This window comes from Tyto alba, unplaced genomic scaffold, assembly GCF_018691265.1.
Source record: "Tyto alba isolate M040663 unplaced genomic scaffold, T.alba_DEE_v4.0 Super-Scaffold_2, whole genome shotgun sequence".
NCBI lineage: Eukaryota > Metazoa > Chordata > Aves > Strigiformes > Tytonidae > Tyto > Tyto alba.
The window spans coordinates 37,582,342-37,595,743 of NW_024881282.1; the positions used below are offsets into that span (position 1 = coordinate 37,582,342).

Genomic DNA, 13,402 nt, shown 5'->3' on the forward strand with positions numbered 1-13,402 from the left:
TATGTGAATCTGGTAGAACTGCTCTACCATTGATATGGGTGTCTAGATCTCCTCCACAGTGGCAGGAACTACAGCTCAGCATGGTCTCTAGCAGCAGCAGCAGCCTGCTTTTCCCCTTGCTCATTTAAAGGAGGACTACACCAGCATCACAACACAAAGGTAAATTCTCATGGGATCAGAGAGGTAGCAATACTCACAGTCAATGTCTCCATTCACTCAACTTAAATCCCAAACCCACTGATACACCAGAAATGTGTAGGAGTGCTTCAGCTGACCACACCTCTTCCATATTCAACTGACTTTTCTGGCACATCAGCCACAGCGATGGTTTGACCTACCTGACAGACGTTTTCAGGGAGTGAGATTTTGGATCCATTTGCATGTTCCACTAAGATCAGATATGCTTGCAGAATCCTTTCCATCTGTTCTGAAGCCATACAGCAGTTGGCCTTAGTTATTTTCCTCTGCAAGTCTAAGAGTGACTCCTGTTTAAATAAAAAAGAATTCGTATCATAGAATGGTTTGGGGTGGAATGGACCATAAAGATCATCTAGTTACAACCCCCCTGCCATGGGCAGGGACACCTTCCACTAGATTGGGTTACTCCAAGCCCTGTCCAACGTGACCTTGAACGCTTCCAGGGAATGGGCATCCACAGCCTCTCTGGGCAACCTGCTCCAGTGTCTCACAACCCTCACAATAAATAATTTCTTCTTCATATCTTATCTAAATCTACCCTCTTTCAGTTTAAAACCATTACTCCTCATCCTATCACTATACTCCTTGATAAAGATTCCCTCCTCAGCTTTCCTGCAGCCCCCTTTAAGTCCTGGAAGGCCACTATCAGGTCTTCCTGGAGCCTTCTCTTCTCCAGGCTGAACACCCCCAACTCTGTCAACCTGTCCTCATAAGGGAGGGGCTCCAGCCCCCTGATCATCTTTGTGGCCTTCTCTGGACCTGCTTGGGCACATCCATGTCCTTCTTATGTTGGGGGCCCCAGAGCTGAACACAGTAATTCAGGTAGAGCAAAATGTTTCAGAGAAACGATCAGACCCTGTTTCTCTTACTGCTATTTTAAAGGAATTCTAAAGAATTAACATCTCATCTGCCTGACAAACTATCACTGAATCTCTCATTCATGTTCAACAAACTAGACCTTGCAGAAATACTGTGTCATTTCCATTATATAAAAACACACATCCCAGATTCCTTGGACAAACACAAATACCCAACCAAGATGAGGATCTCCTGAAAGGTCAACACATGTCATACAAGATAGGAAAGAGGAAGAGAAAGAAATACTTGGCCCCAGACCCACAATGGTATGGAAGCACCCAGCTTCCACTGGAATTATCAGAATTTAAGGACTTTTACACTTTATGCATCATTATGCTAATATGGATGCTGAGAGGTTACTCATATAATCTACATTATACAGATAATAGAGCTGCTCTGGATCACTCCTGTTACTGTCCCTTTCTGTCCAGAGAATATAAACTCCCATCCTTGATCCTATAAATTGAACTCAATTTAGAGAGCTATCATGGACTATGTGAGTATTTCCCTCTGATCACGATACCTCCATGTACTCACTGGTTCCCAGGGTAAAAAATACAAGCCTCATTAAAAATAAACAGAATTATCACATCAATCTCCAAGACTTCATCACAGATGCAGGTGCTGAGTGACTCAGCTCCCAGGGATACAAAACATCCAGCAACAAACCATTCTCTAGCTAATGACAGTTAGGCCATAACTGCTAACATACTGAGTGAGGTAGACAGAACAGGATGGAATTTTCTGGGCAACTATGGATAGCCACAGGGAGGGAGTTCCAAGAAGGAACAAATAATGACTATTTACCCATGCTGCAAGGACTACCCTAAAGTTCATGTGCACTATTTCCTCCAGTTTCCTATTTCACCCCTCTGAGGAGCACAACTTACACAGTCGTTAGTTGCAAGAGGTTTTGATCCCCCTTAGAAAATCCCAATTGCTAGTAAAAACATCTAAATGTTGATCAGGTAAGTAAGAACCACTTGCCAGGCCCTTGCTCATCATTCTACCTCACCCTGACCCAACATAGCATAGCCCACAGCATTCAGCCATGCTCCCTGAAACCTCAAGAGTGTAACCAGCAGACAACAACATGGGAACATCCAGACTGTAAACATAGTGATTTTCACTACTTGGCTCTGAGGTTTAAACTTAGGTCTCCAGGTTCAGCCCAGGTCTTTGCTGCAAAGAGAGCTGCAGCGAAAAAAGTTTCCCCTTCACTGTCACTAAGCGGTTTTGGAACTGTCAATATACCTAACTCAGCAATATAAAGCAAGTCCTAGCAATCCCACTCCAGCAAGGGGCCTGTGATGTCTGTCTCTGCAAAGGCAGATCATACAAATCCTCCCAGATGTGGGACTAAGCTCCAAGTGTTGCACACAGCAGTTCCCTTTTCACTCACAGCACAGTCATCAGGGTCACTCTGATGTTCCAGGAGGAGGGTAGGATTTTTCCCATGCACTGACGCTGTACTTAATGTTTCCAAAAGCAGAAAAAACCCAATTCTGGTCCAATAAGACAGAAATACTTTTCTTGATAAATGTACAGGTTTTTTTCAGTGTGTAATGAATAAAGAAAAAAAAAATCAGTGTACCTCCAGGCACTTGAAGACAATGTCAAAATGCTCCTTATGGATATGGACTACAGCTGATTTAATCATCTGCTCAAAAGCTTCTCCTACAGTTACCCATGGTAGTTCAATTTCTTCTTCAGTAATAGGCCCCAGCTTTAACAGAATTAACTTCATAGCCTGCACAGGAAAAGAACACATCATGTCCTTATGCTCAGAAAATAAATCGAGCAATCCTAAAATTAGTTAGTGCAATATACTGCTAAAATATTCCAGTGATCTCAATTCTTTCTAGAACAGCTACAGGAATAAAAAAAAAAAAGGTTACCACTTAAAACCTGAAATATCAGCAAGCAGTACTATTTTAATATATAGGAATACTGCACAGGAATTACTAAAAACAACCTTCCTATCTTAAAGAATATTCTCAGAAGGCAGCTTTCAGATCTTATTAAGTAATGAACAGAATGCTTATCACCAAGAATCCACCGAGGTGAACAAGGCAACATGCAGCGGTTTCACCGAGCACTGCCTAAGGCTCCATTACAGCAACATTTAAACCAGCAGTCTTTTATTGTCTTTACCGTCTCTGCACAAGAGTGGAACATGTTTCGAACACCCCTGCACATCTCGAAAAGTAGCTGTCCTACACCTTCCACCTTCTCAGGGTGCTCCCCCAGGTCACAGAGCATTAAATTGAAGACTGCATTTTTATCAGAAACCTACAAAACATAAGGAGAAAAAAAATTTATCTTCTATTCAGAGAATAGATAGAGGCAATTAAATGGTTCCACAGCACCACATTACTCTCCTAGTCCTGCCTTCCCACAACAGTTCAAACCCATTATTCCTGCAACCACACAAGAAAATTAAGAAGAAAATGATCAGCTATTCATCACTACAGCACTCCCACCCCAAGATGTACACAGGTCTACTGAGGTCACCTGCAGCTGAAATACATGTTTTTGAATATTCTTATGATTTCAGGGTTACACGTGTGCATAAATGCACCATTAAACAGGTTCCTACTGAAACACAAAGGTAGCTGCACTGGTGTGGAAAGAGATGTGTATCAGCTGAACAAAGGATCCAAAATTATAACCACACTTGTGAATACTGCAAGGATTTCTGATTCAAGATTTTAAAACCCTCCATTTCTGAGGATTTGACCTGAAGTTCAGCAATTTTTGAAAACAACCAAACAAATATGCTTTATTAAGGTCTCTCAACTTAGGACAAAAGTGAGGACACTCAAATTTGCTAGTTGGAATCCTGCCTTTGTTTATGCTGACTAAATAAGCCCCAACAACTATCATTCCCTTTCCTTACTCCATGAAAGGCTGCTCTCTGGTCTTGATTGATCTGCCTAGGAATGTTATACACTGTGATTTTCAGGAGTGCAAACAGGCTGTCAGAAGAATTTCAGTTCTACAAATGCCTTAAAGCATCAGTGAAAAACACAGTGAGCAAACGTTCATTTACAAACTAAAGCCTCCCTTCTGCAAGATTACTTTACCATTTCTAGTCATTTTAAATAAACCAACCACAGACATTTGGTTTAACTGCTCTTAAAACAGGGAGTGCTAAGGCCTCTATTTGTCACTGCTGATAGCAAGTGCATGACACTCTCAGTACTCACTAAAAATGGCAACTCAGGACATGCTGAATGCTAGTTCAGTCCTTGTTAACCCTTATTTGGAGAAAACCTAATATTACACATTGAATCCAAAAGCCACCACAGAATGGAGATGGCATCAAAGTACAAACACCTCACTTACCTTTCTCAGTAGAAAAACAAAACTTTCAGCAGCAAAGTTTCTGATGTGAAGTTTGCGGTGAGCCAACAGTGTGCTGTACAGGCTACAAAGACATAAAATAATCCACTGTCTTACACACAATGCAAGAATGGCCACCGATTGGTTTTAAAACTTATGTTTTCAGTTTACATTGCCACTTTTGACATACATTAAGAATCTGTCCTCCCAGATAGGGCAAATACCTTCCTCAACTCAATTCCTTCCCACTCTCCCTGGATAAAGAACAGAGTTTTGCAAAGAAGGTCAAACGACAATGCCAGGCAAATTAAGCTGCATTCAGAAATACCTCTAACATCTCCGGATCCATACAGATTCAACTGCAGCATCAGGATTTTCAGTATATATACTCAGCAACAATAAGTGAAACCAAAGCTGATTTGATAAGCCAGATTTATATTTCAGCTGAGCCAACAGGCTCTCCTATGCATTTGAAAGTTTCTAAAGATACAGTTTACAGGGGTGATAAGTATTTTCAGTGCTCTAATAAGTATCAGTAACAGTTGCTGGTGGCTCAGCACAAGTTCAGTGCAGAGTGAGTTGTGGGTGAAACTCACAGCCAAGCAGATGCTTTTTCAATACGCTCAACAGCTTTTGTTGGGTTGGGGAGGAAATCTGTAACCCCTTTTTTGTTCCATCTGTTCCAAACTGAAATTAGGAAGAAGCAACATGGACCCACTGGCTATGACAAAAGGAAGAGCCCTGATACCACAGCAACATAAGACTGAACAAGCATTCATACTGGGTCAGGCCACAAGTCCATCCAGCTCAGTGTTCAGTCTAACGGAGCAGCCAGAAGCAGGTGCCTGGGAAAGGTTTAAAAACAGGGCAAGCACATACAAAATCAGCCTTCAACACCTTCAGCTCAGGGACTCCCCGAGCCAGAAGTGGCTCCTATGCATTTGGCAACTCCAACTTGGCCCGTTTCCCTCTGAACCTATGCCAACCCTCCACATCCACAGCCTCCTGTGGCAAGAAGTTTCAAAGCATACAAAACTGTGTATCTCATCTGCTCTCACACTAAACAGACAGGAAGAAGGTAAAAATATACAGGGAAAGATACTGAGAAAGGAACAATTAGCCTCAAAGCAACCCATTCAATGTCATCAGTCTAGGTGTCTGCAACTGGGAAAGACAGAAATGATACAACTATGACTGAGGTACTTAACAGATACTCAGGGAACCTGTGTTGAATTTAGACTTGGTCACAGGTTTCCAAGATGACTCTGACAATCCACATCCTTCTGAGCTTTCTTTACTCAGGTGAGGTAGACGCCTCCTCTCTATCCCCAGAGGAAAAAAGGGGACCAAAGGCCCAAATCTGCAGCTCAACCCACATCCCTCCTCCAATACAGTGGCTCATAAAAATCCATAGGATCTCAAAGTTGCTGCACATGATAACAAGGCTCAGAGTCTCTCAGAAAGCAGGGAAAGCATGCTAACAAGTATACTGAAGCATTAAGACATGTATTCATGTGACATTTAGATTTCTATAGCATCTAATAACTGCTGATCAAAACAGACATTAAACACGGCCTTTTACCCGTATATGTTGTGTATGTCCTTCACCATCAATCTCCACAAGTATTTGTAGAGGTAGGAAAGAGAGGTAAAAGCCCATTCCAGCAGCTCTGTGTCCTGTGTATCCAGTAACTTGGTGATGGTCAGGAAAAAGTCATGAAAGTGAGGATAGAAATCAGCCTGAAGATCTCGAGCCAGCTGCACCACTAGACTGTATTTCAGAAAATACACCAGTGTTAGTGCATTTCAAAACGAAACCAATAAAAACCTAGTCAAACACTGCATAATCCAGCATAGTCTCTTTGGAAAGGAAGACAGCATCACCTTTACTTGTCGCTTTTATGAAATATCACCTATTAAGTAGAGGTGGATGGCAAGAATCTTAATATTTAAAAATAAAAAAATCAAGCAGATAACAGCAAGACATAAATGATTCACAAACAAAACACATTAATATTCTGTTTGACATTCAATAAGCACTCAGGCTAATTTGCTTGCCTTCTCATAGTTGGGTTTTTTTGAAGACTTAAAAGCATAAAACTGTATCAGGGAAATATGACCACTCTGGGCATCTCATTGCTGTATTTTCCTCAGGTACAATAAAGCAAAATAACACTCACAACAGGATTCATGCTTACTTTTAATACCATCAAGGCTTCTGACTATATTTTGTCACCATGTACTTACTCTAATAGGGCGTGATAAGCAAGACTGCCTTCAACTTGCAAATGTGTCTTCAAGCTCTGCACAATGGCACTCTGGTAATAGACCAGCTGGTTGAAGGACTGGCATTTGTTGGCCACTTCATTGTAGAATTGCACTGTTCGAAGCACAAAAAAGAAGCCCTGAAAACTATTCCAGTTCCTTGTAAACCCACAGGATGTTAAAAGAGAATAGCTCTCCAGAGACCAGTTCGAAACCCAGTAAACAGAAAATCTCCCACTGGGCTCTGGATGCAGAAGAATCATATTTTAACAGCTTAAGGAAACCAAGGAACATGAATAAAAATGACACACCAAAATGCTGAGTGAGGTTCAGTTCCCTCCATTTCCGTAGTCCTTCGAAAAAGTAGGTTTCAACCTCCTGTCAAAACAAAGATAAAATAATAGCTACCAACCCTAATGAATATAGTCTGCAAAGATGAAAGGCTCAGATGAAGAAAACTATCAAATGCCTCAAATATCTTAAGAATATTTCAAGAAATCTTGATGACTTAATTTCAAAAGGTGCTATGGAATTTCCCTGAAAATAAGACTTTTCTTTCTAAATTCAAAACAGATTTGAAAATACTTTCTGGTGACAGGACTTGTTTGCATCATTGCTTTTTAGACCTCTGCTGACTAGCCTCAATAATCTAAGATGTTGAGCCATAGCCCACCCAGCACAAATGCTTTGGGATTTCTTTTGGCATCCTCACAGCTACTGAGCGGGAAGTTCAGAAAAACAATCCAGCAGGCCAGGAGGTAATAACCTTCAAAGCACCATAATCACAATGATGATTTATAGGACACATAGACATGACCCTTTGTTATGATCTATAAAGACAAATGCCCATACTTTATACACATGCTGCAAGTATTGCAACTACTCAGCACCTGTAAGTCTCTGCAGGTCTGGACCTTGGACTGCTGACTGCCACAGCAGCATCTTCCATGCTCAGAAACACCCACAGGCCCACTAGCCACATGATGGAAGCCATCAGGGTGGCACTGTCAAAGAGCCTCTATAGCAATACTGCAAAGCAGGTCAAAAAGTAAAAGGGAACAAAGCACAAAATGAGGCTCCCAGAAAGGCAACTCTTGCAGGAGCTTCTTTCCAATTTCTTCTCAAATAAATTTCTTCAGTGAATCTTCCGTGTAGCATACCTACTTGTGATGCGATTTCAGAAAATGACTGAAATTGCTGTTCTTACCTCAGCATAGCTTCCAGTTCTGTCAATCCGATGAATAATATCGATATTAACATTGCTTAAGCGTTCCGAAAAGGTAAGAAACTGTAAAACAAAAAGGACATACGTGTTTCTTGCTCGATTCTGAGAACAGCCCTTCTAAGTCCCTCTCAATAGCACACGCACTGCAAACAGAACCACTTCTAAAGACAAGCTGACAGATAGCACCCGTCAATCTGTAAACAGTCCTACCAGAATTTTAAGGAAAAAAAAAACGCTTAAAATGCCCATGAGCAGGACCTACTCTGTCCCTCCTCACTCCGCATAATTGAGGCTCGCAGACAACACATCTCCACAAAAAAAAAAAAAAAAAAGAGATAATCTACATGGATTTCGACAAACTGCCCAACTCTTGCCTTTCCTGAAACAACTCCTAGGTTAGCACCCCCATTGGATATTATCTTTATTAAATTATGCCTTTTTTTTTTTTTTTTTTTTTTTTTTTTTTTACATCAAGGCAATGTTGTGCCTGCTGCGTGACACGGCCGGTCACTCGGAGGTGTCACGGACGAAAGGGAAGGGAAAGAGGCCGCACTTGGGCGCGGGTGTCCCGGCCACGACCCGCTGGCAGCGCTGCGGGGCCCCGGCGCGGCCCCACCGCCCGCCCTCCCCCCTGCTCCCCCAGCACCGCCTGGGGAGCCGGCCGCTACCATTACACTAACACCCACGACTGAAAACTAAAGACCCGGGCGGGCGCTCACCCGGTGCGTGTTCCCCGACTTGTGGGCTGAGGACTTGCTCTTCATGGCGGCGGGCGCAGCCCCGCACCCGCAGCGGCCCCGCACCCGCAGCGGCCCCGCGTGCCGCCCTACGCGCCGGGCGCCGCCATGCCGGCCGCGGGCTGCCGGGAGGAGGAGGCGGGCCCGCCGGCGGAAGGGGCGGGCGGCGGCGGCCGGGCCGGGCTGAGCTGAGGGGAACGCGGAGTCAGGCTCCGGGGAGGGGTGGGACGGGCACCTGCCCACGCGTTACCTTGGCGGTGGGCGGTGTTTCCGCGAGGAGTCTGGGCGGAGCAGCCCACCTTCGTCCCGGTGTCTGAGCCCTGGTGTGGCGCGGGGGGCTGGGGCGCTCCGGTAGAGGAAGGAGCCCTCGGCGCGCCCGAGGAAAAGAAATCGGCACCAGGGAGAAAACGTTACGTGGGAGAGCGCAGCCCTCAGCGCAGCGTTGGTGGCTTGGCCTGAAACCGCCACCGCCTGCCTGCTGCGGCCCTGATTTTAATTCCGACTTTTGTCCAGGCCTCAAAAATAAAAAGCTCATCCCAGACAAAGTACACACAGATTAAATCCTCACACAAGAGCAAATGTTTATGGACTGATCATCGTTCGCTGCTGTGCTCACAGCAGTATCGGGGCCTGCAGGAGCTTCTACCTATGGCTGCAGCTGTGGGAGGTGGAGATGGTGTGCTGGGGGGACGGGAGGTGAACAGAAGCTGGATGGAGTTTTGGTGTGGGCAGGTGCAGCTCGAGCAGCCCAGAGCCACAGGGCCATTTTGGCTTGCAGGTTACAAGGCTTGGGAGTTTATCCCTCCCTAGCCTGCCTGTCCTGCCTGATACAGGCAGCTCAAGACCACTGTCGCAAAGCAGGCTTGCAGGTTATTCAGACAGAAATACACAAGGCTGGATTTGAGCATGGCTGAAGTTCACTATTAGGAGCATGTAGGGACCCACAACTTTGAACAGGCCCAACAGGTTAAATGCTGACAGGTGCATCCAAAAAGCTGCCCACAGGCAGGCAATAAGCCATTAGCACGATAGCCATCTGGACAGGCAGGGGAGCATGTTTGCTCCAGCACCTGTGAAGTCATAGAACCACAGAGATAGCTGTTAGCTTTAGAACTTGCTCTTCTGTGGCTGGAATAGAAGGGACTTCTGACATTTGCATTAAGTGGAAAGACAATGCCTAATTTAGGCACTTGAGTTCAAAAAGGTTGGCTTAAGTGTTCTCAAGCCCGAATATTTCCATGAGAAAGTGCAGCTAAAAGCATGTGGAGAGGTCTAGATCTGGAAAAGATCTTAGGCACCAATATGCAGCTGTTTAAGAACACAAATACCTGTCCAGACATGGTCAGTAAATTCACCTATTACGTCGACTACATATTGTGAACTTGTGAAGAACAGTCCACAAGATCTTTTTTCCATTATGAATACCATCTTGTGGAGTTGTCCATCTTCCTGGGATGTACGCATTCCAAAATCATCCAGGGAAAAGAGCTAAATCTAACATACATGGAAAGCAACAGGGCGAAGAGCTGAGGTGTGCTCAGCCTGTTGCAGAAGAGGAGTCACCAGCAAAAATAAAATACATTAGAGGAAGTTTTTAAAAGGTTACAAATGCTTTATGTATGTAAGCTGGCAACTGCTCAGAAGAGTGAGACGGGCCAGACCTGCAGCTGCTGATGTTCATGAGAGCTTCTGACCACGAGAACTACTGATGGACTGCATTTCAGCCAGCACTGAATACAGCACTTGGAGATACATCTGAGTGAGCTTCAGGGTAGTAACTCTGGTATTGATACCAGTATGGCTATGACAGTGGGTCTGGCACTTCAACTGGGAAGGTTCAGTGACCCAGAACATTCCTTCCCTATTTCTGTATGAGTTACAGCTATGTTAACAATATCCTTCCTACATACACTCTTCTCTGACTGCAATGACTCAAGCCTCAGGCCTTATTATTTTACTCTTCCAGGAAGAGATGTGGCTCTCCCATCTCTGGGCAGGCCCCAGCTCCAACACCCTGTGATTATCTGGTGGGCCCAGCTGTCAACAAGTCTCCTTCAGAAATCCATGCTAATGGCAAGCAGGTGGCCTTCTGAAGAGTGATGGCTTATTGATAATAATACCTGTAGAGGCACGTAGAGGAAACCATTGTAAAACAGCATGTGCGTGACTATCACAGTGGTCACCTGTGCAGACCTGACTTCTTCAAACACTCGCTGTGGGCTGTAACCACTAGTCCCTGAGAGTAATCCATCAGCACTTCTGGGGCAGGTCTAAGATTCTCATGTCATCTCCATTCTTGGGCTTTTTAGTCCTGCTGTCCAAAATGCATTTGCTGGACTCGGCCAGAGCCACTCTGTGTAGAATCAAAGCTTGTCCTCTGGACATATGTCTTACATTAAGTCAGTGTTACGCTTTCCAGTTGGCTTTTGTTTGTTTTGTTTGTTTGGGGATTTTTGTTTATGTTTGTTATTCTTTCTTTAGGTTTTTTGTTCTTTTAATTAGCACTGTCAATTTAGCCTTATAATAGTAATTCAGGTAAAATACCTTAATATTTAACCCAGGATGATCTCACAGGGCAGAATTAATCTCACATAACCTGAAATGGTTATGATGCATGTCTGCCTCTGAGCAGTCGCTTCAGGCTCCTTTTATATTTACTGCAGATCTAGGCATATTCTTGCACTTGAAACAACTTTGTTAGAATAAAATGAATCTTGCTATAGAGTTGGTAGTCTCAGAGAGTCTAGATGACTCCGTTATATGACATGGTTCAGTAACTACACAAATATGCAGTGTTCAAATTATTGTAGAGTTGGCCTACTTCCACCATATTTTTACGTGTATTAATCATAAGCACAACACGTATTCCTGAAGCCTGTGAGAGCAGTGGGCTTCTAACCTAAAGGACAAGCCAATGAGCAGACAGGACAGCCTATTTTTAACCTCAGGATATTGTAGGTTGCAAAGGTACAGAGGTACAAGATCAAATTTTTTACTACTGTATTCATATGGACATGGTGGAGATGTGCCAGGAAAGGAGTTCACATAGGGAATTTCATTGTGAGAAGATCTTGCGTTTCAAAATGAAATATAACAGGCAAATAGATTAACAGAAATACCCCTGAGTTTATCCAAATAACTTCCAAGCTTGGATGTCCAAAGGTAGGTTACTCAATATTAAAGACACTAAATAAGTAACTGGAGTCTTGAAGTGATGAAAGTTACCTGTCTTGATTGTGAACCCAGAAACTCTTCTATTTGCCTGTTTCAAGTCACCCCACAGAAAAACTTGGGGTGCACAGGCTGGGTGCACATGGCTGGAACCCTGCTGTATCACAGGAGCTCTCTGAAATCCTCATTGAGGGAGAGGCTGGCATGAGTTTGAAGGCAGGTTATACAAGTGCATGATGTCTTTGGTGTACTCTTTCAACTGAAGCAAACAGATTATTATTATTTTTTTTTTTTTTTTTAATTTGGAAAGTAAGAAGAGCCCTCTGGAACACAATGACATATTTTCACTGCCAGTTTCCTCCTCAGCTTCTAGCTGGCATTTTGCCTTGCCTTGTGGCAGAAAACCTCACAAGATCGTGTAGGATGGTGTCAAGAGCACTTGCATTTTCAAAAACAAAGCAGACAAGATACTGGAATCCTGTTCTGCAAACTGGTTGAACTGTTTGACCACATTTTTTCTAATATGCCTGAAGCACAGAGATTCTGCAAATAATGTAACTCCAGGTCAATGCTAGCTGAGTTCTGGGGAGAATTTCACCTACCCTTGAGTTTGCAGATCAGAGAGGGTTTTGGACAAGGAGCTGGAATATAGATCCCAGATTTCTGCAGCTATTTGAGGGGGAGGTCTGGGGGTGTTCATGCCTGAAATAGCCTGAACTTAAGGACTTCCCTCACAGAAAGGGTCACTAACGACCTGATTCAGCCCATTGAGAGACCTATGTCAGTGTCTCCTCTACTGCAGCAGCAGAACTGGCTTCAGCCTTGTTGAAAGCAACAGCAACAGAGGCAGCAGGAGGAGGACCCACAGAGGAAGCAGGGGTCATGGAAAGGAAAATGAATGCCAAGGATGGAGTCCTGTACCCCAAAAGGGATGTGAATTCTCTCCTGCGTTTCACCCTCACCACTAGAACAAGGCGCATCTGGATTTCATGCTGTCTGTCAGCTGTCTAGGACTACTCAACATCCATGTCCGGGAACAAAGCATAAAGCCTTTAGCTGTGAACCTGAAGCTATGCTCCCAAATCTCTCCTTCCACCCCAAATCCCTCTTGTTTGTTTGGAGGCTTGAAATGACAGTGTAAGATGACAAATTGGGGCTGAGGGATCGCAACTGTAAGGTTTAAGGTAAAGTTACACCTTCCAGAAAAGGGAATATGGAAAATGGTAAAAATCTCTTTGAAAGAGGTACGTACAAGGGAATGCTTCCCTCAAAATCATTGCCATCTCCCATATACAATATTCTTTCTCTTTTCTGTCCTCTTTTCCTCTGTCTTTATTGGTCCCTTTATCTGTAAAAGACCACTGAGAATACTAAATCAATAATCCAAGACACCAATTTCTCACAATGATGTTGAGATGAATTCTGAGTAGAAAACACAAAATCATACAAGGATGGGGTCAAGGATATTTCCTTTCTCAAATAGTTTCTGCCTTCAAACTTGCAAAGTCAGTTGTGCATGACATTCAGGGGCAGAGAAGGCCAGGCAGGCTCAGCATTTTGTTACTGAAAGGAATGTCATGTTCCTGCCATTGAATAGACGGTA

The 13,402-nt window shown here is 43.8% G+C and overlaps 1 protein-coding gene across 1 annotated transcript in view; it reads right to left on the reverse strand.

Annotated features, from left to right (window-relative positions):
- The window catches only part of UTP20 (UTP20 small subunit processome component), a 64,255-nt gene extending 55,506 nt beyond the window's left edge, over positions 1 to 8,749 (reverse strand). The window contains exons 1-9 of the mRNA XM_033010152.2: positions 8,611 to 8,749; positions 7,874 to 7,954; positions 6,978 to 7,044; positions 6,649 to 6,781; positions 5,984 to 6,172; positions 4,405 to 4,486; positions 3,211 to 3,348; positions 2,651 to 2,806; positions 339 to 485 (exon numbers count right to left, since the gene is read on the reverse strand). Coding sequence (XP_032866043.2) covers positions 339 to 485; positions 2,651 to 2,806; positions 3,211 to 3,348; positions 4,405 to 4,486; positions 5,984 to 6,172; positions 6,649 to 6,781; positions 6,978 to 7,044; positions 7,874 to 7,954; positions 8,611 to 8,655 — 1,038 coding nt within the window. The 5' untranslated portion in view covers positions 8,656 to 8,749. The remainder of the gene's footprint in view (positions 1 to 338; positions 486 to 2,650; positions 2,807 to 3,210; positions 3,349 to 4,404; positions 4,487 to 5,983; positions 6,173 to 6,648; positions 6,782 to 6,977; positions 7,045 to 7,873; positions 7,955 to 8,610) is intronic.
- Positions 8,750 to 13,402: the final 4,653 nt, after the last annotated feature.